Genomic DNA, 26,209 nt, shown 5'->3' on the forward strand with positions numbered 1-26,209 from the left:
CCATCTGTTGAATTCAAAAATCACCATAAAAAGGACAGATTAGCTCTTGTTTTAAAGATAAAGCGACATTTCAATTATTACAGTGAAGATTTTAAATTTGGGGGAATTTTTTTTATTTTTGGGGGAGTTCTTACAACTGTCAAATAACAAAACACAAATTCCCTTCAGCTATTTGAAGTGACTATGAATTATACGTTGTTTCTACTCAAATTAATGTAAAATTTCTAGTTCGCGAGTGCTTTTTTAGTGTAAAATTTGTAAAAATGCCAGGAAAATGTGTAAATATGGTGAATAACTTTTGTTACATTTGTGGTGAAATAACATTTTCCTTACAGAAACGCAATCTGACACCTCTTGTAAAGGCTCCCTATCAGTATCATTTCCAGCAATTTAGAACTCTTAGCGTGTAATTACCAGTTAAAAAAGTTAATTGCACTTTCATCGTTGTTAGAATGTATGTAATTAAAATGCATCCTTTTCTCTCAATCCGTTAATATGTTACTTCCACCTAGTGTACATCATAGAAACTAGAGCTAACAAAATGTTATCATTGTCATAGTGTCATATTCTAACCAAAATTAATAGGAATTGCCTCATGAAGTGCTCGAAACATTCAAAAATCATTTTTTGGTTGCCCAGTGTTATTTTTCTGCTCCTTTATTGGCTGTTTGTGAAGAGAGTACAAGGCTTACTAACTCAGGAGGAAGGCTTCAAATAATGTTGTTAAACTAGCTGACGCAGCTATTTGCCCCGTGGAACATGGCCTATGAGAGGAACATGACTAGTAGCCGAGTCCAAAATTTTGCATGTTATGATGTATTTTGTAAGCCAAGAACGGGAAATTTCTACAGGGTTCCCGTGTTCTTAAGTAGATAAAGCAAAATTCTCTCTGGACAATGTGACAACGGTTGGGTGTTCTCCCCTCCACGCAAAATTTTTCAAAAAGTGCGGAGCTAGGTTTGGAGGAGAGTAATTTTGGCCACTTGCTCCGGGAAAGCCACCAGGGGCACTCGTGGTCCAGATGTCATGGGGGCCGTACTGATTCTGTGGCGACTGGAGCAATCTAGTGCTCGTTAGCTGTCCTCGGAATGTCACTGTATCACTTCCCGAGCAGCTTACGATTTGAGCGATTGCTACGCAACTTGAGTTGTATGAATAATTGTATTATTTCGTATGTGTTGGCATCGTTTGATTTGCATTTGCGAGCTGCACGGCTTAGGAAAAGTTTGAAGCGATTCCCACGCAGGCGTCCCAGCAGGTGAAATACGTCTCCTAGTGTTAGCGGGAAGTTGTTCTTGTGGTCTTCAGTCCTGAGACTGGTTTGATGCAGCTCTCAATGCTACTTTATCCTATGCAAGTTTCTTCATTTCCCAGTACCTACTTCAACCTACATGATTCTGAATCTGCTTAGTGTATTCATCTCTTGGTCTCCCTCTACGATTTTTACCCTCCACGCTGCCCTCCAATACTAAATTGGTGATCCCTTGATGTCCCATAACATGCCCTACCAACCGAACACTTCTTCTAGTCAATTTGTGCCCCAAACGTCGCTTCTCCCCAATCCTATTCAATACCTTCTCATTAGTTATATAATCTATCTGAAACCTTTCAGTTAGCGGAATATTCACGATTAAATTAGCTTCTGGAGAACTTCGGATTTCACTATTTTAAGTGTTTATTTTAAGTGACCTTGTGATCTTTGTTTTGGATCAGTTTCTTAGCCAACTTAAAGTGACTTCATGTTCATCTATTAATGTGGCTTACGTCGAGATTTTGAGCAAATAAATGACCTGTTGAATTCACACTTAATTTGAGTGCCACTAGCAAACACGAACTATTGTCCTGTAACTCATCTTAGGTATGCGATCCTCTAAAAACTCATGTAGTCCTTGCATTTCTAGGTTGTTTTCCTCAGTGTGACTGTGCCACATTGCAAAGAACGTGCCAAATCTTTTGCTTAAATAGTAAATGTGAGAACACTTTGGTGTGTGATTATGGTACATGATTGAAAAGCATTGCACTAAGCTCGTCTTAGATGTGCTAAAGACACATTCTAAAGGCAAGAAAGCAAAGACAGGAAGCAGAGGTATTATTCGTGTCCTCATAGATCGGTGGCCAGAAAGGATCTGCGACTGCGTGAATGACACTGCAGTGAATAGAAAAGTGTCGTCATTGAGAGACTGTAGGAGGATAGAGGGTGATTTATACAGAATTTCTATTTGTTTTGGTGAATGGCAGCTTGCTCCAAAAATATAAGTAATTTCAAATGAAATCGGAGAAAACACAGTCTGGATCGCTGAGCAGATTCAGCGACTGAGGTCAACTGACTGTTCTACGAAAAGTCAGCTGATGGTGCTGTCTGAAGATGGCCTAAGCGTAGGCCGAAACCGGTCATTTTAACAAAAAGCACCTCGCGCTCTACATTATTTTTTCACTGATTTTCTATAGAATACAAGACCGCTGTTCCCAGAAATGTTACCAAAAATTTGAAATTGCAAATGAGTTGGAGAAACAACACTGTAACATTTAAATGCAGTGTTAGTGGCGTCCTGCTTTACACAGAGACGTCGGTTAAATATGTTGCCGTAACGCTACAAAGCGATACGAAATGGAACGAACACTTAAGGACAGTAGTAGCGAAGGCGAACGGACATCACTTTATTGGAAGAATTTGAGAAATGTGTTCCTCATCTATAAAGGAGACTGCTTATATGCACTATGTGATCAAAAGTACCCAGACACCTCCAAAACCATACGTTTTCCATATAAGGTGCATTGCGTTGCTACCTAGTGCCAGGTCCTCCATATCAGTACTCCATGTCAGTAGACATTGAGAGAGAGAGGAATGGGGCTCTCCGCGGTACCAACGGGGTTCGAACGTAGTCAAGTGACTGAGTGTCACTTGTGTCACATGTATGTGAGATTTACACACTTTTAAACATCCTTAGGTCCACTGTTTCTGATCTGATAGTGGAGTGGAAACGTGAAGGGACAGGTACATTACAAAAGCGTGCAGGCCGACCTCGTCTGTTGACTGACAGACACCGTCGACAGTTGAAGCGGGTCGTAACGAGTAATAGGCTGACATTTATCCAGAGCATCAGACAGGAATTACAAACTACATCACACGAATTCCAAACTGCATCAGGATCACTGCATGTATTATGACAGGCGGGAGGTGAGAAAAGTTCGATTTCATGGAAGGAGAGTAAATATTGAACGATTGAGCAGTAGAAAAACGTTGTGTGGAGTGACGAATCACGGTACACAATGTGGCGAACCGATGACAAGATGTGGGTATGGCAAATTCCCGGTGATCGTCATCTGCCAACATATGTAGTGCCAACAGTAAAATTCGGAGGCGGTGGTGTTATGGTGTGGTCGTGTTTTTTATGGAGGTAGCTTGCACACCTTGTGGTTTTGCGTGCCACAATCACAACACAGATCTACATTGATGCGTTAAGCACCTTGTTGCTTCCCACAGTGGGATGGTGATGGCATTCTTCAACACGATCATAATGCACGGTCTGTGGCGGAGTGGTTGCAAGACAATAACGTCCCTGTAATGGACTGCCCAGCACGGGGTACTCACCTGAATCCTACAGAACACCTTTGGGATTTTTTGAAACGGTGACTTAGTGCCAGGCCTCACAGACCGACATCGATACGTCTCCTCTGTGCAGCACCTCCTGAAGAATGGGCTGCCATCCCCCAAGAAACATTCCAGCATGTGTGCATTTTTAACTTCCCGCGCCGTAATGAATAGTCCATTAAATTTCGGGCATGCAGCCACGCAAATATAATTTCCTCCAGTGAAAGGATTTTTTCCGCAACAAATCCGTAGGGCATTCAATGCAAAACCTAGAATGTAGGTATCTGATGGGGAATAAGATAGTAATTCCTTCAGATCTAGTGCGATTTTGCCCTACGTGGGTGCTCTTTCCTCAAAGATAGGCCGTATTCTTGAGAAACACCGTGTTCAGGTGATCTTCCGGCCCCCCACGGAACTGCAGCTTCGCTCGGCTCTGTGAAAGACGATTTACAGCTTCGTAAAGCGGGTGTGTATCAGATTGCTTGCGGAAATTGTGAAAAGTCGTACACGGGTCAAACAACACGCACCGTTCATGAGATGTGTGTGGAGCATCGAAGATACACACGCCAGACAAGTCAGCTGTGGCCGAACATTGTATTGATACAGGGCATTCCATGAATTACAGTCATCTGTTAGATTTTAACATCCACCTCTTCCTTTTGAGAATCTGTCTTCAAGGAAGCTATAGACACTAGATTAGCTAATAATTTAATAAATAGAGATAATGGTTTTAATTTGGACAAAGCATGGCATCCGACTTTTGGGATGATTGAACTGCAGAGAAGCCGTCATGGTGTCACCGCCGCCGATCTTACATCGATAAGTGAATCGAGTGTTTGAACGCCTTCGCCACTGGCGGCGCATGTGTAAGCGTATTTCTTTGCCGCCGACCAGCATCTGTGACCCACATGAGCTGTACCGCCACGGTGGAACATATAAGGCCGCGCTTGGCATCTTGTCGTCAGTCGTGTGACTCACTCTGAGGATGGTGGACGATACGCAGCCGAAATATCAATGGTAGAGCATTTATTTGCGCGGCTCCATGCCCGAAATTTAATGTACTTGTAGCACGTGATTGAACGTATGCCTGCGAGAGTGGAAACTGTCATCAAGGCTAACATACTGAATTCCAGCATTACCTATGGAGGGCGTTACGAACTCGTAAGTCATTTTCAGCTCGGTGTCCGGATACTTTTGATCACATAGTGTAGCGGTAGTGCTACCCTTTCTTGAGTACCGCTCAAGTGTTTGGGCTCCCCACCGGGTTGGATGAAAGGAAGCAGTTCAGAGACGTGCTGCTAGATTTGTTAGCGGTAGGTTCGATCAACACACGAGTATTGCGGAGATGCTTCGTGAACTGAGATAGAGGGACCTTGGTTTTTTTTTTTTTTCGAGAAACAGTGTCTAGAAAATTTAGTGAACTCGAGTTTTTGGCTGACTGCAGAACGATTCTTTTGACGGTATCTGTTTTACAAAAGATTCTAGGCAGTACATTTTATTCTTTTCCACCATCAACGTAACAGTAGCGATTAAGGCCAGGAAATGCCTTGGTCCACAAATAGCATAGTGTCCGATAATAATAGTGAAAAGATGATCGAATGCGATGTGAAATTATTGGACTAATTACCCCCTTAAATCGATATAAAATATTTTCCGCTATTAATGTTTTGTAATTATTTTGATTTTTGGAATGCTTAAAGAATCCAAAGAATCCAAGCCAATTCAACTGTTACTAAGCTCCAGAAATATCCTCCTTGTGACGAGAATGAAGATGGCACTTCCTTTCACTTCTCCAGTGTCGTGAAAGTGAAGGAACCATCAAAGCAAAAAGTCGCTTTCCCTAATCCTGGGTCCGATCCCGTGGTCGTGCGGTAGCGTTCTCGCTTCCCGCGCCCGGGTTCTCCGGTTCGATTCCCGGGGGGGAGGGGGGGGGGGTCAGGGATTTTCTCTGCTTCGTGATGACTGGGTGTTGTGTGATGTCCTTAGGTTAGTTAGGTTCAAGTAGTTCTAAGTTCTAGGGGACTGATGACCATAGATGTTAAGTCCCATGGTGCTCAGAGCCATTTGAACCATTTGAACCTAATCCTGGTCAACGGCAACGTAAATACCAGTCTCTGTGTTACATCACTTGATTAACTCTTTATCATGAACATTCTCACGTAGGCCCTCTCACGCCCGTATGCCTTGCAGATCAGTCGGTGAAAGTAAAATTTCACATTTCTCAAAGAAGTACTGGAACTTCAGACGTGGCCGCTGTTTCGTTACTGTCAAATTTAAAGCACATTTGTGAAACTCCCACACACAATCCGAAAATCCAGTATCAAATACTTACACAAAAAAGAAACATGTAGGTGTCGCACACTTGCTGCATGGTTGTTTTGATGAGTACTCGTCAAAAGAGTCGATTTTTCGAAAGACCTAAGACGTCTCTGTGTACGTGAAGTGCGGTAAACACAGGTGACCAGAGCGGCATTTACAAGTTCCTCGTCTCCTGCAGTAGTGTCCCTGGCGTCATGCTCCTCTCTTACAATTATAAACAAAAAGTGGTTTAACACCATTACCGGGTTATAAATGTACTATTGAGAGCATCATAGTTTGACTTTTGACCTCAGTTAAGTCATCCATATTTGAATATGTGTGAGATCTTTTCGTGCTGTATAGATTCTCACAGGCGAGCGTCATGGCCCAGAGTTGTCAGAGCTCTACAATTGAGAATAAGAGTTCTTTTGTTCTTTCCACTGGTCCGGAAATTGTCACGTCACCTAGATGGAGACACGGATGTATAATGCAGAAATATTATTAAAGCAGGTAACTTGCTCAGTATAGTTCTTTATTGTGAGGATACACGACTGTGCTTCAAAGATAAAGAAAAATAATGTAAGGGTGCGGAGTATGCTGGAATCAAATTTTAATTTATTGAATTGACATGTTTCGTATATTTGGACATGGTGTTCATGGTTCTACTTTCCTTTTTCTTCAGAGAGAAGCAGACGTGTGGATTACCAGTTCAGCGCCTGAAAAAGTGGAAAAAATAAGTAATTATTATGCATGCTAAGCCAAATCACAAAGACTTTCATATTATTTATCGTTACTACTTAGTACGAGGAACACATATTCGCGCATCTGGGACTGGTACAAAATATGTTAATGACTATCCTCATGTTGAGGCCTGCCATGCATGGACTTACATAAATGTATTGAAACTGTTACTACACGTCAATCTTGAACTAATGCAGAGAAAGTCATAATTTTTTCTTTATGTTTCTACAAGCATTCATTTATGCACGGTAAAAACGTCGGTGATGGAAACAATCAATGAACAACTGTCACCTGGCTAATCGTCTTTGATTACATGAATTACGCTAATGGACAACATAGCAAAGCTATCTCAGAATGCCAATACACAAGCTCCATTCCGCATTTAGACGTGAAGAAAATAACATTCTCCGCTCAGTATCTGCTAACAAACCTTTTCTGCTTACAACGTTACGAGATGTGTGGAAATATACCCGCTATAAAAAAAATGCTCAAGCTTTTTTTTGCAATCCTGGGAAGATAACTTCAAGAAACTATTACCGCCACAACTCCAGTCTGCGCACAGTTATAATTTCATGTTTCAATACTGTTAATTATGGCATATTTCGAGAGTCTTGACTGAGGGTCGAGTACTTACGATATGCATCTTCGACAGAACGCACTCAATGACGGTGATCAGTTTCAAGCCGACCTCTTTCAGGACACCTCTCAGGTACTCGTCGGCTATCACCTAAAACAAAACAAAAAAGTGGGTAATATTTGTATGTTAGGTAATGTATTCAAATTTCGAAAAGTGTCGGTGTTAAGAAAGGACGGTAGCTCTCACCTCCTTTATCATGTTGCTGATGCCGGTCCAGAGCAAACGGATGTCAGCCTTCAAGAGATGATTGAGCTGAAAATAAAAAAAAGGGACGAAAATTACTCGGATTCTAGTCACTGAGAAACAGAGAAGAGGGAGCCAATATTTTTTATAATAATTAAATGAATAATATCAACCTAATGCTCCGCTGCAAATTATTTACTTCACTTTAAAGTACGGTATATGTTTCGCAACTTGGGTCATTTTCAACTGTCTTATGGTAACTGTAGGTACACCTCCTGAAATTAGGAAAAAGAGAAACATGCAATTCGACAAACGTGTTCGCACCGATTCCGGTTAATTTCGTGTACATAAAGTGAAGTGACATTACATGTATCAGCTTCAAAATGTTTCTCACTCTCTTACTACGTGCTACTGTACACGTCATTCTACGACTCTAAACATGGCGGGATCACATTGGTATGTTCTCCAGGTATATCCCAAAATACATACTTCCGACAAAAAAGTTACGCAGCCAGAAGATATGGTCGAATGTCATTCTTATTTCATTGAAGCATTCTATACACCATCAACGGGAAAGTAAAAGAGTAGAGACGCTCTCCTGTGTGACAGCTAGAATGGCCACCAGAGTGCACTAGTATCCTCCGTGTTTAGTGTTGTTACGAGGCCTGCTAGTGTATACAGTATAATGGACGTGAACTGCTTCAGGTGTTGAGCGATTATTGCTCGCTTCTGACTCTGGTGTGTTTCTCCTGCAGTGTTAGTTGAACGTGAACAGCGATACACACTAGTGTGGATAGCTTTATTGACGAAGACTGGCCAATGTGCGCGTCGAGTGAGGGTTCGCCGAGTTCGACGGAAGAGCGAATCAACGATGCTATGACGAGCTGTCCCCCGGCGATGGCATCTAAGTAGCATTTAAAGGATGTTGCGTTACTCCGTATTTTCTGTTGCATGTTTTGCTGTCGTGGATGCTTGTTCACAACTTCTTCCAAGTTGTAAAAATTATATTCCACTACCTAATTGGGCAGCATCAGTCAAACGCAACCTCGCCTACGCCGCCGATAAGGCCCGAACACGTATCACTACTTGTACCTGTGACACTGTAGCACGACCTTCCGTTCTTCCCAAGTTTTATCGCTCCCTCAAAATCCTGTGACAAAATGACTAAGCCCTGCTCGACTATCTTCTCCCACCCTGTACCAGCTTATTACACCTAAAACACTTTTTTTAATGATGCTGCCGCTTTTTAACTGTCGTAATTTTTATTTTTTTGTTGTATGATCCAGATTTCGGCCATTTCCATGTACAAAAATTTGGTTAAATGTCAAAAGACAAGTCCTTCCTTCTTACCAGTCTGATAGATTTTGACACATAAATACGTTTTTGTACTTGAATATACCCTAATTCCGATATCTGGATCGTATAACAATAAAATAAAAATCATACAAACAAATGGCTGCAGCATCATTCAACAAATTTACAATGACTACGCCTCAAAACTAAATAAAAAGTACCTAGAACACTTTACCCTATCCTACACCATCTATGAACTTGAATCCCAACACCGTGTACTGTCTCCCGCGCCAGGAAACTCCGCCGAACTACAGCGGTTCCATCAACACATCACAATTTCCGCCTTACTAGAAACTCTCCACGTCCTTTCTCAATGTAATGTAAAGATCATTCCACTTCAAGGCCGCTAGCACATCCTTAAAATCTACCCTTCCTTAAAACCATACTTCATCCTACCCTGCCCACCCTATTCCAAATGATAGTTGCAGCTTTACAGCTCCTTACTCAGCTGCGATTTCACTCATGTCCTAATGCTTGTATCCCAATTATCAGCTCCTTCTCTCACAGACATTCCCAATCTTCTTCCATGTAACAGTCTCCACAGTAATACCCACATTCATCATCCAGAGTTATCAGATGCCGCCATGTCGCTCAGAATAAAGATAATGTACAAAACATCACGACAATTTTGTCTTAGAGATCATTGTTTCCAATTTTTTTTACTGAAAGTAGAATGTGACTTGTAAGTACTGCATCTCTTTCCAGTCAGTACACACTTTAGTTAATTAATGTCTTATATACGTATTATGTTTTAGAACAGTTAGTTTAATTCTGAAGACGATGCTAATAGTAGCGTCGAAACCTGGTCATTTTTGACTTAATATTTGTGACGGAGGGCTTATTTGTTCTAATATAATTCTGACACGGTCACTGAACCTTAGCAGCTATGTTCAAAGTTGTACTGAAAGTGTAAATTTTCTAATTTAATTACTGAAGCATGGCAATTTGGCTGGTGTCAGCCAAGCCCCACTTGGGAAATAGAAAGAAGCGACTGAGAACGACGGTTGTTGGAATGCGTCCGTCTGTAGTTTCTACAGGTCGAGCAACCTGAATCCTTAGGGAGATTTTGGACCTGGCGAGCTGATACAACAGCCAACTGCGAGAGGCTGTACAGTACGACTCTTGCACTTCTAGTGACAAATGTATTGACAGCACCCGACAACAGTTTGATAGTCAGAATCCGTTCTACGCCGCCGCACCCTTCGCCACTGCTCTTCACCCTCGGGAAGCAGATGCGGCCCATTCCAGCCGTCGATGTCGTAAACAATAACCGATGACCTGATCAGGAGTGACTGCCTACCCTGACAGCGTCTACAGCAATCTGATCGCTTTTGATGTGGAACCTGGGGTAAAATAAGCGAAATGTTAACCCAGAACTTTGGCCAGGAAACCACAAAAGGGACAACGAAAATTAAAGTGTAATATCCCGCTGACGACGACTTCATTCGAAATGGAGTACAAACCATTACCAGACAGGGATGTGGACGGAAATCGTCCGTGGCCATTCAAAGGAACCATCCCTATACTTACCGTACACGATGCAGGGAAATTACGGGAAACCTAACTCTGGAGAGGGGTCGAAAACGAGACCGGTGTATTATCATTGCGCCAACCCCGCAAAGAGATACAAGACCTGCACTTTGAAACAGAGATTATTAATAAGAAATGGAAGCCGTTTACTTACTTGGGAAACATATAGATATTGCAATGTTTAAAGTAAAGGAACCAAGACTACAATATCGTGTAGGACATATGAATTGTACGTCTCATGACGTGTTGTGGCGTGGAAAATGTACAAGATTTAGTGAAAAAGATCAAGCGTTTGATCTAGGAGACTGCTGTAGTGTGTGTTGCGCCCAGTTCTGTACACTGTACCGCCTTTGTGGAAAAGTGACTAGTGGTCCAGTATCATTTCCACCTTTCCTATGCCGTTTGCCATTGAAACACATGAAAAAAACAACAGCATGCTAGAGTGATCCATTAACTATAATTTTTTTAGTCATACTCATTTCTTGATGTGCATACTCGTGGAAGAAGGATGCTCCTTAACTCATTATGTAGGGAGGGCTTTCGGGCTTCCGTCAGGCACTCCGAGATGTGTAACGTCTCTCTTGCAACATCTGCCTCTGAAGCTCATTGTGCAGTTCTGCCACGCTATCACGCTAACTAAACAAACGAATCGTGCAGCTCTCGTTTGATTTTCTAATTCTCTCGTTGAAGAGACCGAGCGAGTTGGCGCAGTGGTTAGCACATTGGACTCGCATTCGGGAGGACGACGGTTCAATCCCGTCTCCGACCATCCTGATTTAGGTTTTCCTTGATTTCCCTAAATCGTTTCAGGCAAATGCCGGGATGGTTCCTTTGAAAGGGCACGGCCGATTTCCTCCCCAATCCTTCCCTAACCCGAGCTTGCGCTCCGTCTCTAATGACCTCGTTGTCGACGGGAGGTTAAACACTAACCACCACCACCACCACCATCTCTCGTTGAAGAAATTGGTAAAGACGCTACAGCGAGGAAGAAGTGTTCAACTGAACATTTTCTAAGCCACCTCTTTTGTGTGAGAACAACATTTTCTTGGGTTCGTATAGCAAATTTCTGTCTGGTCTCCATTCTTATTCGTTAGATACTGCTACATGCCTGAAGGTTTTAGCAGTGACTGATCACCGACAGCGTACTCAAACACCGAACGAGGTGGCGCAGTGATTGGCACACTGGACTCGCATTTGGAAGGACCGGCATCCTGCCATCCTGATTTAGGTTTCCCGTGATTTCCATAAATCGCTTTCAGCAAATGCCGGGATAGTTCCTCTGAAAGGACACAGCTGACATTTTCCTTATCCTTCCCCAGTCCGGTGGGAACCTATGAGCTCGCTGTTTGGTTCCCTCCCCCCCAAACCGACCAACAAACCGCACTCAAATGTTGTCGATTTTTACCGTGCATCAGCGATCATTACATAAAAGTCTGTTCAGAGTGAGATATTGTTCTTTACACCAGGCTCTCATCATCTGCAAGCCTCTCAGGTTCTCATAAGACGTTCCTTACGATGAAACCTCGCTGTATAGGAAAGCATCGTCTGCGAACACTCTACAAGGACTCCAGACGCTATCTGTCTGATTACTCATGTATATCGCGAACAACGTCCCTGCCTCACTACGTTGGCATAGGCAGGATGTAATATTGCTTCTGGTAATGTCTCCATATTATTAACGACGTACTGATTATCGAGTTGAGTGACACTGCGGTCGGGTCGTCACAGTGATGGAGGTCCGGTGGTGGAGTCTTCTGAACATTGGAATTTACCTTTCCGTAACCTCTCTAAATCGCTTAAGGCAGATGCTAGAATAGTTCCAATGTGAAGTACATGGCTGATTTCCTTTCAATTCCTTTCCCAGTCCTATCTTGTGCTGCATTTGTAAACGCCCTGTAGTCTTCGAGCCTGTATATCTGAAACTTTCTTCCCTCTTATACTGCGCTGAAATTTAGAGCGTCACTAGAACAGATTTGTCTACCGTGGAAGAGGCAACCGAAGGCGTTACTCACATGGAAAACGACGTTCTTTGAAGAAAGTAAGGCACGGGGAACAATTAGCTGCGTTCGATGGCTTTTGTCGTCACCTATCCAGCCGTGGCGTTATCTCGTACCTTTTGATCCGACTGGTGGACATCACGCTGTCGCGCCTCTACCTAGCACTGTGTCCACAGCTTCCTACTCTAGCGAGAAAGTCCTCCAGCTTGTGATGCCTGTGGTATACGATTCAACATGAGCCTATGTTTATTGGAGACACTCTATGTACAGACCAAAGGCCAGCGTCTAATATAAGTAGCTAACGATGAAGCTGAAGATACACAGCTTTTAAATACTCGTGCATTGTCCACAGTGCATGCTCAGATATTATTTTGAGGTTCCAACGTGTGGCAGTCTGGTTCGATCGTCAACCAACAATACATATCTGCTGCAGTCTTTTAATCACCTTTTGAATGGATTAGAATTTTCAGTTGATCTTTTAAAATCTGAGACAGGATGAAGTGTTACTGTGTGTGTGTGTGTGTGAGAAAGAGAGAGAGAGAAATTTTACGCAAAATAGCTTTAAAAAGCATTACTGAAATTAAAAATAAAATTTTGCTTCTAACTTAAAGCCATTTTTATCATTTCGGTAAATCATTCCAACCGGTGCCATATTGCCGACTCGTAGCGAAGGTACTATCATACGAAGTAGGATCCCAGATTCGTCACTGGCTCGAAGGCTTCTTAAATAACAGAACCCAGCATGTTGTCCACAATAGCAAGTATTCGACAGAAATAACGGTATTGTTAGGATATATGGTAGGACCGTTGTTATTTTGTATATAGATAAATGATTTGCCGGACAGGGTGAGCAGCAGTATGCGGCTATTTGCTGATGATGCTGTGGTGTATGGTGAGGTGTCGTCATTGAGTGCCTGTAGCAGATTACAAGATGACATAGAAAATACTTCTAGGTGGTGTGATGAATGGTAACTAGATCTAAATGCAGAAAGAAACGTGTCAATGCAGATGAGTACGGAAAAACACCGCCATGTTCGAGTACAGCGTCAGTAGTGTGCTGGTTTCCACAGTCAGTCGAATAAAAATCTAGGCTTGTCTTTGCAAACCACTATGAAATGGAATGAGCGTTTAAGAATTGTAGTAGGGAGGGGGAATCGTTAACTTGTGTTTATTGCAGATATGTTAGGGAAGTGTGGTTCACCTGTAATGGAGAACGCATGTAAGACCCCTTCTTCATTTATGTTCGATTGTTTGAGGTCTGCACCGGGCTTGATTAAAGCAAGATATCGAAGCAATTCAGGGGCAGGTTGCGGGACCTGTTACCTGTAACTTCGTATAACTTGCATGTATTACGGAGATGCTTTGGGAACTCAAATCGGTATCTCTGGAGGGAAGGTAACTTTATTTCCCAGAAGCGCAATTGAGAAAATGTAGAGAACCGGCATTTCAGGCTGTGAAGAAAGATTCTACTGCAGCAAACGTAATTTTCGTGTAAGGACCACGAAGAGTATTACGAAAAACAAACCCATAATTTTCGAGTCCAGCTATAGTAAATGATGCTTGACGCAGACATTTCGACTGAGTATCTAGGCACATCATAGAAACTTAATATCAATTGGAATTAGTGTACGAAAATTGTAGTAAGGGAGGCAAATGGTCGGCTTTGGTTTTTTGCGTGAATGTTGGGACAGGTATATGGACAGTCGATTTTCTCTCGCTCTCTTTGGGAGTAGAACTGGAAAAGAAATGAATGGTAATGGTACAGAGTCTCCTCCATCACGCAGCGTAAGGTGTATATATGTAGATATACAAGGTATTACAAAAAGATACGGCCAAACTTTCAGGAAACTTTCCTCACGCGCAAAGAAAGAAAATATGTTATGTGGAGATGTGTCCGGAAACGCTTACTTTCTATGTTGGAGCTCATTTTATTACTTCTCTTCAAATCACATTAATCATGGAATGGAAACATCCGGCAACAGAACGTACCAGCGTGACTTCAAACACTACGTTACAGGAAATGTTCAAAATGTCCTCCATTAGCGAGGATACATGCATCCACCCTCCATCGCATGGAATCCCTGATGCGCTGAAGCAGCCATGGAGAATGGCGTATTGTATCACAGCCGTCTCTATATTTGGTACAGGGGCTGCGTCGACAAGAGCTTTCAAATGCCCCCATAAATGAAAGTCAAGAGGGTTGAGGTCAGGAGAGCGTGGTGACCATGGAATTGGCCGCCTCTACAAATCCATCGGTCACCGAATCTGTTGTTGAGAAGCGTACGAACACTTGGACTGAAATGTGCAGGAGCTCCATCGTGCATGAACCACATGTTGTGTCGTACTTGTAAAGGCACACGTTCTAGGAGCACAGGTAGAGTGTCTGGTATGAAATCATGATAACGTGCTCCACTGAGCGTAGGTGGAAGAACATGGGGCCCAATCAAGACATCACCAATAATGCCTGCCCGAACTTTCACAGAAAATCTGTGTTGATGACGTGATTGCACAATTGCGTGCGGATTCTCGTCAGCCCACACATGTAGATTGTGAAAATGTACAATTTGATCACGTTGGAATGAAGCCTCATCCGTAAAGACAACATTTGCACTGAAATGAGGATTGACACATTGTTGGATGAACCATTCGCAGAAGTGTAGCCGGGAGGCCAATCAGCTGCTGATAGTGCCTGCACACGCTGTACATGGTACGGAAAGAACTGGTTCTCCCGTAGCACTCTCCATACAGTGACGTGGTCAACTTTACCTTGTACAGCAGGAACTTCTCTGACGCTGACATTAGTGTTATCGTCAACTGCACGAAGAATTCCCTCGTCCATTGCACGTGTTCTCGTCGTTCTAGGTCTTCCCCAGTCGCGAGCCATAGGCTGGAATTATTCCGTGCTCCCTAAGACGCCGATTAATTGCTTCGAATGTCTTCCTGTCGGGACACCTTCGTTCTGGAAATCTGTCTCAATACAAACGTACCGCACCACGACTATTGCCCCGTGCTAAACCATACACCAAATGGGCATCTGCCAACTCCCCATTTGTAAACATTGCACTGACTGCAAAACCACGTTCGTAATGAACACTAACCTGTTGATGCTACGTACTGATGTGCTTGATGCTAGTGCTGTAGAGCACTGAGTCGCATGTTAACACAAGCACCGAAGTCATCATTACCTTCCTTCAATTGGGCCAACTGGCGGTGAATCGAGGGAGTACAGTACATACTGACGATACTAAAATGAGCTCTAACATGGAAATTAAGCGTTTCTGTACGCATGTCCACATAACATCTTTTCTTTATTTGTGTGTGAGGAATGTTTCCTGAAAATTTGGCCTTTCCTTTTTGTAACACCCTGTAGAGGTATATTTACTCATTCCTTATCTTATTTTAGTCCTGGATAAAAGATTTCGACCCATCGTACGCCCGACAATCTCACCGTCATCGTCATTAAAGAAAAAGTTTGCTTCTTACCACAGCGACCAGGAAGAAGGCGAGGTGCAGGGAGTAGCAGAGCGCGTGAGGCACCTTCACGCCCACGCCGACGAGCAGGTTGTACATGGAGAAGACCCAGCCGTCCATGATGAGGGCGTACTTGTCGCACGTCTTACAGTGCATGTACTTGTCCACCTTCTCCATGTGGGGGTTCGCCAAGCTGACAGAGCAGCAAGCCGCCAGCACGGCGAGCAGGATAACCAGCTTTCCGGAGTACATGGTGTCTGCCGTTCCTGAAACAGGACAGTGCACAAGGGTTCATTCAGACGTTGACCCAACACTGTTTGAAAATTTTATCTGCGTTACTAACAGGGACACTTGTGAGACAGTTGCTACCGTTATGGAGCATTGATATTATTGTGTATCCTTGTTACTTTGCTTCTTGTATTTATTTTTTTGTTACGCCTTCAGTATTTAGAATAGTTCGATGTAATCCTTCGTCCTTTTCCATTGGGCACTTATCGTTTCATCTCCATGTAACTGCTATACTGAACATTCAACAATCTCATTTTGCGTTTGCTGGTCTTAGCCTGTTACTACCATTTTCCCTCTCAACTGTCGCTGGACGCTACCAATAACCTGTTCCCTCTAGTAAGAGTCTTCGATAGCCCCCTTTCCTTGTCCTCTTTTCTCACACATTCATTTCGTTATTTATATGTTCACTTTATCTACGTGAAAACTAGGTTTCGACGACATTCCGTCAGAAATACTGATATCAATGGGGAGAGTTAGCCTCGACAAGTCGTATATCCTGGTGACCTACATATATGTGACAGGCCAAATACACTCAGACTGGAAGAACTGTATAATAACTCCTTTTCAAAAAGAAAGAAAAAGAGCAATTGCTGACAAGTGTGAATACTAACGAAATAAGTCTTCCTTGCAAAAGAATAGAAAAAAAAACACTGTTCGAATGTGACCTCTGGGAAGATCAGTATGAGATCCGGAGAAACGTAGGAACATGCGTGGCAATCCTGGCCCTATGAACTGTCTTAGAAAATAGGATGAAGAAAGACAAACACAGATTTATAGCTTTTCGAGATTTAGAAAAATCTTTTAATAGTGATGACTGCAATATATTCAGTAACAGGGATATTATATAGAGAGTGGTAGGTCATTTACTACAGACTAGCTGTAAGAGTCAAGGATTTGAAGTGGAAGCCGTGGTATAGAAGGGAGTGAGATAGGGTTGAACCCCATCCCAAATATTATGGAACTTGTACACTCAGCAAGTAGTGAAACAAATATAATAGGTATTTGGGAAGGCAGTTAAAGTTCAGGGACAGAAAACTGAGGCTTTCCGATGATATTGTAATTTGATCAGAGATGGCAAATGACCTGGAAGGGAATCTGAATGGAATAGATACTGTCTTAGATTTTAAGGTGAGCATCAACAAAAGTAAAATAAAAGTAATGTAGTGTAGTCGCTTTTCATCTGGTGGCACTTAGTAAATTACATTAAGAAATGAGACACTAAAAGTAATAGATAGGTTACGACATTTGGGAAGCAGAACAGTAGATGATAGCTGAATTAGGGAGGACATAAAGTGAAGACTAGCAATAGCAAGAAAATATTTCTGAAAAAGAGGAATTGGCAGCATAAAATATAAATTTAAATGTTATAAAATCCTTTTTCTGGAGATATTTTCCTTGAATGTAGCCTTGTATGGACGTGAAACGTATACGATAGGCAGTCGAGGCAAGAAGACAATAGGAGCTTATAAATTATGGTGCTTAAGTAGAATGTCGAAGATTAGATGTGGAAATGGAATAACAAATTAGTAGGTACTGAATGGAAAGAAGGGGATGCTTGATAGGGCACTTCTCGAGGCACCAAGGAGTAGTAAGTTTGATACTGGAGAGGGAAGAGTGCTCTATACCTCGACTTGATGACAGTATACAACTTAAAGAGGACATACTAGTAGGTAGTAGTAGTCACGCAGAGAAGATGAGGCATGCTTAGGTTTGTATAGCGTAAAGAGACTTTTGACTGAAGGCCACAACAACAACATGACTGGCAATGACAAAAGAAACTGCATCCTGTTCAAGAAGGTGGTAGTAAAAATGTGGGAGGGAAAGGGACACAAAAAGTAAGCGGAAGTTTTGATACATAGATCAAAGGAGGAATTCTATGAGAGTAAAGAAACGGTTTGCCGGAGTATTGGAAAAAAGGGAGTTCCAATGTACAACTTGAGAAAAGACTACAACGTGTTGACGAAAAAGACACGAAATGAAACTTGATAAACGTATGGAACATACGAATGTAATATGAATAAGAGAATAAAATGGAGTAAAATAAAACGGTGTCAGATCATAGGTGGACATACTGCAGGGTAAAAAATTAAAGGCAATGAACCAAAGAGGACCAGAATAAGCTAAAGAATGAGTAGGTATTCTGAAAGAAAAGGAGGCATCTTGACTAGATAATCAGTGATCCTTAAGGCTTGTGACAGGCCAAATAAAGTAATATGTAATATTAGAATTCTTCCAGGTGGCTACATCAGTAACACCTAAATCTCTTTGAGAATAAACTGGACAAGATAACACAACGGTTTTCTGTCCATACGTCAGTCTAGTAACTGATTTTAGAATGGCATGAATAAATGCTCACTAGAGAGTGCCAGAAGCAGTTTATGCTTTCTCGACAGGTTTCGTTGTTGTTAGACGTGATGTTAAAAATCTGCAACAAATTTCGTTTTGTACACATTTAAATGCCGTATAATATAGTAAAGCTATTTGGAATACATAGTTTTTTTAATAGAGGATGCTATGGTGAGTAAAATGCTACATGTTTTAGAACTAATCACGTAACAAGTGGATAGTTAAATCTTCAAATGTGTGTGCAATCTTATGGGACTTAACTGCTAAGGTCATCAGTCCCTGAGCTTACACACTGCTTAACCTAAAGTATCCTAAGAACAAGCAGACACACCCATGCCCGAGGGAGGACTCGAACCCTCGACGGGACCAGCCGCACAGTCCATGACTGTAGCGCCTTAGACCGCTCGGCTAAACCCGCGCGGCTATGTATAGTTAATCCAGTTAAGAGTCGTTTTGTCCGTCCCCGGTACCTAAGTGGTCAGAGCAACAGAATGTAAATCCTAAGGGTACGGGTTCGATTCCCGGCTGGGTCTGAGATTTTCTCCTCTCTGGGACTGGGTGTTGAGTTGTCCTAATCATCCCCATCGACGCTGTCGCCGAAGTGGCATCAACTCGAAAGGCCTGCACCCCGCGAAAGGTCTACCCGACGGGAGGTCCTAACCACATGACATTTACATTTTAGTACCATCTTGTACCGTGAAAGAGGAAAAAGGTCATTTTGCGTGCAACATGCGTTACTTGCATATGAATTGAATTTCTTTATATCTCAACAATTTTGCCTGTCTTTAAACTGTAATTTTGTGTTAGTTCTAAATAGTTTCCATTTAAAAATTTATTTAATTTGTACGTGGTTTTCAATAATACTCCTGGTTAATGTGGTTCCACTTCCTGATTATCGGTGTGTAGTGTTGTAACGTAACAGGTAGGCTTTTAAGTATAGTATTGACAAGATTTTCTTGAGTGCAACGTTTTTTAAACTACAGTCGAATATTTGTTTCTAGGTACATGATCAGGTTGTACCTAGGAACATGCCTTCACTTTTAGTAAGACTTTAATTTTGCGCTGTTATTGTTGCAAATTCAGAAAAGGACTGCAGCACGTAAGAAGCAGACGCCATAATTTGAAAATGGAAAAGAGAATGTATTGAACTTCTATCACAGGGCTTGCTACAGAATAATGTCTGAAAAGTGGACAAACTCTCTCCCCTGCTGAAGCGAAATATTCCAGTCCACCTTTGCTCACCTAGATCGACGAGACGTAATACCGGAGCAGTCAGAACCGGATGAGGACTGAGGTGGACTCCGGGCCAGAGCTTCTTAAAATACTGCCGCCGGGGATGTTATCTCACAGGATTCCGTAAACTGAAATTAACTGGCCTGCAGACGTGTCTTGGCCAATAACAAGTAGGTGCCTGCAGACGAGTCAGAGATAGTGCAGTTCGTCACCTCCCATTACACACGGAACACTGATAGCGCCCTCTGAACGTCGCCTGCGTTCAGTGTCCAGTACTCGTTTGTTGCTCTTAGTACGTAACCGAAGAAGTTGTTAACATAACATGAGTTCACAAGTTTAAACAAAGCTGCACCTTGTGCCGTAACAGTGCGCAGGAGGGATTTGTCACTTCCGTTAATTTATAAAAATTTCGAATCTGGTAGTGCTTCTCCACTGAACCTTTATCCAACAACTGACCGTCTTTGAATTACAATGTTAACAACGTTTTAATACACTGGGAATGTTTATGTTTTGCAGATTTCAACATTTTTCTGGAAAATCTTAAAAGTTTATGGCTTTTGCATTGAACACATGGTTCATATTCAACAGACACAAACCGAAGATTGATGTTAGAGAAATAATGATGTTTTCATAATGAGTCTTCATTTGATTGGCTACAATTACCACCAATGTCCCACACAGTACATTAATGACGCCTTCCATCTTACAGTGACAAAGCGAAAATATTCTCATTTGTGATAATGGTGCCACTATAATGAAGCTGACAATATATTTAAGAACAGAAGAACATTAAAATACTCAGAGAGTTATTTCACTGATTCTCAGTTAAAAACTTACATTATAACTTGCAAGAAATACAGTTCCTTTTATTCTAGACAAGTTAAGATGTATCATCTTTAACAACCGAATTCGACTATAATGAAATGTGAATTATTAAAATAGCAGGGAATGCATGTAGAAGACAACCTGAAGTGGAAATAATTTTATAGATTTTCTCCAACTCCTCAAATTAGTAGCATCTCCTGTAGTTGTAAATACTGTTCTTAGTGACACATCTCCTCTAGTTGTAAATACTTATTTTGGCGACGAAAGGGGCCGAAACTTTGCTCATCCTACATTATTCCATTTATTAATTTCGTGAGGGATAATTTCGTGGGACGATTCCGCACTTATACATTAAGTATGTCTTGCACAACAAAAAGCTATGGGATAATGTTTAGGGACCACTATCGAACGATTTCTTGTGTCTTACGAGTTACACTTTCCAGATAATAGTACGATCTACATATATAACTCTATCAACAAAAATACCTTCTCTGCCCTAAACTTACTTCTGTATACAGCGGAACAAACTACGCAACCATACAAGTATTTGATCATATCTGTTGTATATTCGTGCTATTGACACATAATAATGTTCCTTTAAAACCAAATGGACAACATTTTTGATTTTTAACTCCTTGTACTCAATTTACTGAATCAACTTCTAATTGAGTGACATGCATTAAATTTTATCGTAGATTTAGATTATGTTAGAAACCTCGTTATACAAATACCAAGCAAGTATCCGTATAATGGAAGAAAAACATTTCGTTTGTAAACCCAGTATACTGTCTAAATTGCAGTGAATTGCCCCAAAAATTTAAAAAACTGAGTATTCACCAGAAGCTACCCCTTTAGTTGGAATGAGAATTACTAATTCCCTTTCTACAAATGAAATTGTTTGGCGTATTGTGTCAATTCCTTATTTTTTTCAAAATTTTATGTTTTGATTGGCATTCCAAAGGTTCAGGTGGTTTAATAATGCATTTATACAACAGTTTTCGACAATTTTATTATAGGTGCGAAGAATGGTTACAAGGCATCATCACTGCTAGTGACGTCACTGTTCTTCACCAATGCTTACTTAAAGATGATAGTAACGGTTGCATACGACTGAAGCGGGGATATACCGTAAATTGAACTACATTTAGTGATCCTCACCAAAAGGGATAAATAACGATGGAAAAAATTCTGAGACCACATACAATGATGACCAGGAAATTAGCTTAGAAATATTGAACCTGCTCTGGAGTGAGCATACAGAGACGAATTAAAATTTCTATCACACCCGAATCCGGATTCAAAAATTTTCCAAATGCCTCAGAGCACTATGGGACTTGACTTCTGAGGTCATCAGTCCCCTAGAACATTGAACTACTTAAACCTAACTAACCTAAGGACATCATACACACCCATGCCCGAGGCAGGATTTGAACCTGCGAACGAAGCGGTCGTGCGGATCCAGACTGAAGCGTCTAGAACCGCTCGGCCACTCCTGCTGGCAATTCGGATTCAGAAGCCTTGATTACTGCAAGATATCTCCAACAGTTGGCTCATGCGATCGACTCTCCACCATTCATCCAAACATTCAACGTATTTTGCTAACATCCTGTGATGTCGCACTTTATTGGGTTGATGTCCATCCATTCCATTCCTGTCACCTCAGTTACTTAAAGGTTTTTAAAAGCAACGGTTATCAATTTTTTCTTGATTTTGATGTTTTGTGTCGGAAACGATTCTCATTCATCAAAAACTGATATCGTAACTGCATTCCTTAGTTTCTCATCAAAAGCTGGTATAGTAATTTCATTCTTTAGTTTCTGCTGCCCAAAAGCTAATTGCACCTTTAAACAAAAAATCCATTTTTAAAAAGTTTCTCAAAACTAGTCGCTGTCATTTGACGAGGTCTACTTTTGCGAAAAGCTAGTGACGATGCCACCTTAAATTTACTTAGCGCCTTCCTAATAAATGTTCTTCTCCCGTGATCGAGTTGTAACCTGCGTTATGTCGGTGGTTGTGACTTGGTAATGAGATAGAGAGACGGTGTTTAACGCTCGCTGAAAAAAAATTGCTCTACATAAATAATCAAATTTTCCGTTTCATATGACAAATCTAAGCAAGCGCTTAAGTTAGCGATCTATAATTACAAAAATAATTGTGTAGTTCTTTTCTTTTGTGCTGTCTGAGACATTACAGATGTAATAAGTGCTTCATTGGTTCACGCGGCCCGCGTCGTATAACGTTGTGAAAGCTGCACAAAGGTAAAGTGATTTCTAGCAATAAGGGAATCTTGCTTTGAATACCGGCCGGACTATATTTTTGGAAGAAGTGGATATCCACTGAAAACAAGATATGTAAAGACAAAGAACACGGTCGATGGCTGACATCAGCGGACTGAGTCAGTCCGACAGTTATTTACTACTAGCTGAGTGACCCGCATTGCCCAGGTATGTATTCCAACCCTGTTAGACCATTTTCTCCTTCCCCTCTGTCCATCTCCTCATCTACCCTCTCTCCGTCCAACTAACGATCCTTCGTTTCTCTGTCCATTTTACCTCCCCCTCTCCCTGTACACCTTCTCCATCCCCTATATGGGCATCGCCTCTGGATACTGTCTGCGAAACTTGTTGTGATTAGTGTCAATAGTAAAGACGTAATAAATTGAAACATCATGCATAATGCGGAATCTTTGCACGGCTGGCTCTGAGCACTATGGGACTTAACTTTCTAGGTCATCAGTCCCCTAGAACGTAAAACTACTTAAACCAAACTAACCTAAGGACATCACACACATCCATGCCCGAGGCAGAATTCGAACCTGCGACAGTAGTGGTCGCGGGGTCTAGACTGTAGCGCCTAGAACCGCTCGGCGACCACGGCCGGTTCTTTTAACGTGTTTCAGTGTTTATGACATCGTATCGCTTAAACTACATGTCGTAAAATAACATATTTGTGCAGGTAAATTCAGCGGCATACACGCGTTACGAATCGAGTTAGTAGCAAATAAATAATAAATTAGACGTCATGTATGATGCGGACGCATCTCATAGTTTATGACGTAATTTCTCCTGAACTATGAGTGGTACTATGGTATAGTGTCGACGGTGCAGTTGGTGGCATATGGGGATACTCTCTGCGAAATTTGTTGCGAAGAGGATTAGTAGCACAGAATAAGTACATTTGAAAGTCATGTACTATGAGGCAGTATTTCATGCGTCTTCTCACTATTCATGGCATCCTATCTTTTGAACTATACTAGATAGGTGCTTGGTACCTCCACAGCGATTATTGCCTCACAACAAGGATATAAATGTTTAGTTGAAAACTTTCCAACGGTTTATGAGGACAAGTGGAACATACACAAATTTAAAAGCATACTCTTCGAACGTATTTTTATACTATGTATGGATGTCCACGTAGTGTTACAGCACCTTGATTAAGTCCGTGAGCTGAGTTTTCCATAAATTGTAATTGCGACATCCTCTACGATGACGATGTGAAACACGTATTTAATAATTATAATTTATTACACGAATGACAAAAAATGTTCGATATGTTTACCGTTAACATGATTTTCTTTTCCGTTAGTCTCTAGCTACATTTAATACTCTTTTATACGTACCGTGATCAATATTTAACAGTCTTTTGTGGTGCCACGCAGTAGACAAATAAATAAATTCTATTTTCGGCTATTTTGAGATAAATAGATAATAAGACGACAGATTTCTGTTGATTTTGAAGTTAGCTTGAGTGAGGTATACATGGTGTTACAAAAAGGTACGGCCAAACATTCAGGAAACATTCCTCACACTCAAATAAAGAAAAGATGTTAAGTCAACATGTGTCCAGAAACGCTTAATTTCCATGTTAGAGCTCATTTTAGTTTCGTCAGTATGTACTGTACTTCCTCAATTCACCGCCAAATGGCCCAATTGAACGAAGGTAGTGTTGACTTCGGTGCTTGTGTTGACATGCGACTCATTGCTCTACAGTTCTAGCATCAAGCACATCAGTACGTAGCATCAACAGGTTAGTGTTCATCAGGAAAGTGGTTTTGCAGTCAGTGCAATGTTTACAAATGCGGAGTTGGCAGATGCCCATTTGATGTATGGATGACCACGGGGCAACAGCCGTGGCGCGGAAAGTTTGTATCGAGACAGATTTCCTGAACTAAGGTGTCCCGACAGGAAGACGTTCGAAGCAATTGATCGGCGTCTTAGGGAGCACGGAAGATTCCAGCCTATTACTCGCGATTGGGGAAGACCTAGAACGACGAGGACACCTGCAATGGACGAGGCAATTCTTCGTGCAGTTGACGATAACACTAATGTCAGCGTCAGAGAAGTTGCTGCTGTACAAGGTAACGTTTACCACGTCACTGTACGGAGAGTGCTACGGGAGAACCAATTCTTTCCGTACCGTGTACAGCGTGTGCAGGCACTATCAGCAGCTGATTCATCACCACGGGTACACTTCTGCGAATGGTTCATCCAACAATGTGTCAATCCTCATTTCAGTGCAAATGTTCTCTTTACGGATGAGGCTTCATTCCAACGTGATCAAATTGTACATTTTCACAATCTACATGTGTGGGCTGACGAGAATCCGCACGCAATTGTGCAATCACGTCATCAACACAGATTTTCTGTGAACGTTTGGTGAGGTATTGTTGGTGATGTCTTGATTGGGCCCCATGTTCTTCCACCTACGCTCATTGGAGCACGTTATCATGATTTCATACCGGATACTCTACCTGTGCTGCTAGGACATGTGGATTTAGAAGTACGACACAACATGTGGTTCATGCACGATGGAGCTCCTGCACATTTCAGTCGAAGTGTTCGTACGCTTCTCAACAACAGATTCGGTGACCGATGGATTGGTAGAGGCAGACCAATTCCGTGGCCTCCACTCTCTCCTGACCTCAACCCTCTTGACTTTCATTTATGGGGGCATTTGAAAGCTCTTGTCTAGGCAACCCCGGTACCAAATGTAGAGCCTCTTCGTGCTCGTATTGTGGACGGCTGTGATACAATACGCCATTCGCCAGGGCTGCATCAGCGCATCAGGGATTCCATGCGACGGAGGGTGGATGCACGTATCCTCGCTAACGATGGACATTTTGAACATTTCCTTTAACAAAGTGTTTGATGTCACGCTAATACGTTCTATTGCTGTGTGTTTCCATTCCACAATTAATTGCGATTTGAAGAGAAGTAATAAAATGACCTCTAACATGGTAAGCAAGCGTTTCCGAACACATGTCCACATAACATATTTTCTTTCTTTGTGTGTGAGGAATGTTTCCTGAAAGTTTGGCCGTATCTTTTTGTAACACCCTGTATATGCACACTTCACAGATTTTTGCTGTCTTAACCAACAAAACTCTGTACATTTTCAGAAAACATGCCTCTTTAAATGAAATATTTCTCGTCAGATCAGAGCACGTCAGCAACCTCGGGCGTGGCCAGGATGAGATGGGTAACCATCACAGTACACCACGTGCTGTTGACCGAAATTGGGACGACGGTGAAAAGATGGTGATCGACACTTCAACAATGTGGATTAACTTTCAAACCTTTTCGCAATATCTCATGAAGTGGGGGCAACTGACAATGTGGATGATAATCCGTCTGTCGGATGGTGCGTGTTAAGCTCGGTGGCGTGGGCAATGTACTAGCACCGGGTTCCACCCGCTCTCTCCTCTCGTCATCATCC

The 26,209-nt window shown here is 41.9% G+C and overlaps 1 protein-coding gene across 1 annotated transcript; it reads right to left on the minus strand.

The window, feature by feature from the left end:
* Nucleotides 1-6,401: 6,401 nt before the first annotated feature.
* LOC126278583 (uncharacterized) lies at nt 6,402-19,855 on the minus strand. Its single transcript, XM_049978794.1, has 5 exons — nt 19,679-19,855; nt 15,815-16,068; nt 7,455-7,520; nt 7,266-7,358; nt 6,402-6,606 (listed from the first exon to the last, which is right to left on the minus strand). Exons 2-5 carry the CDS (start codon nt 16,052-16,054, stop codon nt 6,592-6,594), a joined length of 414 nt encoding a protein of 137 aa, XP_049834751.1. The 5' UTR covers nt 16,055-16,068; nt 19,679-19,855; the 3' UTR covers nt 6,402-6,591.
* Between the last annotated feature and the right edge of the window lie 6,354 nt (nt 19,856-26,209).

The sequence above is a fragment of the Schistocerca gregaria genome, chromosome 6, assembly GCF_023897955.1.
Source record: "Schistocerca gregaria isolate iqSchGreg1 chromosome 6, iqSchGreg1.2, whole genome shotgun sequence".
Taxonomy (NCBI): domain Eukaryota; kingdom Metazoa; phylum Arthropoda; class Insecta; order Orthoptera; family Acrididae; genus Schistocerca; species Schistocerca gregaria.

What these genes read in the sequence shown, in the direction of transcription:
- LOC126278583 (XM_049978794.1), bottom strand. Translation starts at nt 16,054, where the DNA reads ATGTACTCCGGAAAGCTGGTTATCCTGCTCGCCGTGCTGGCGGCTTGC. An exon ending in CCTTCTTCCTGGTCGCTGTG is followed by an intron (nt 7,521 to 15,814) that starts GTAAGAAGCAAA and finishes TTTTATTTTCAG; the next exon opens with CTCAATCATCTCTTGAAGGC. An exon ending in TCAGCAACATGATAAAGGAG is followed by an intron (nt 7,359 to 7,454) that starts GTGAGAGCTACC and finishes GTTTTGTTTTAG; the next exon opens with GTGATAGCCGACGAGTACCT.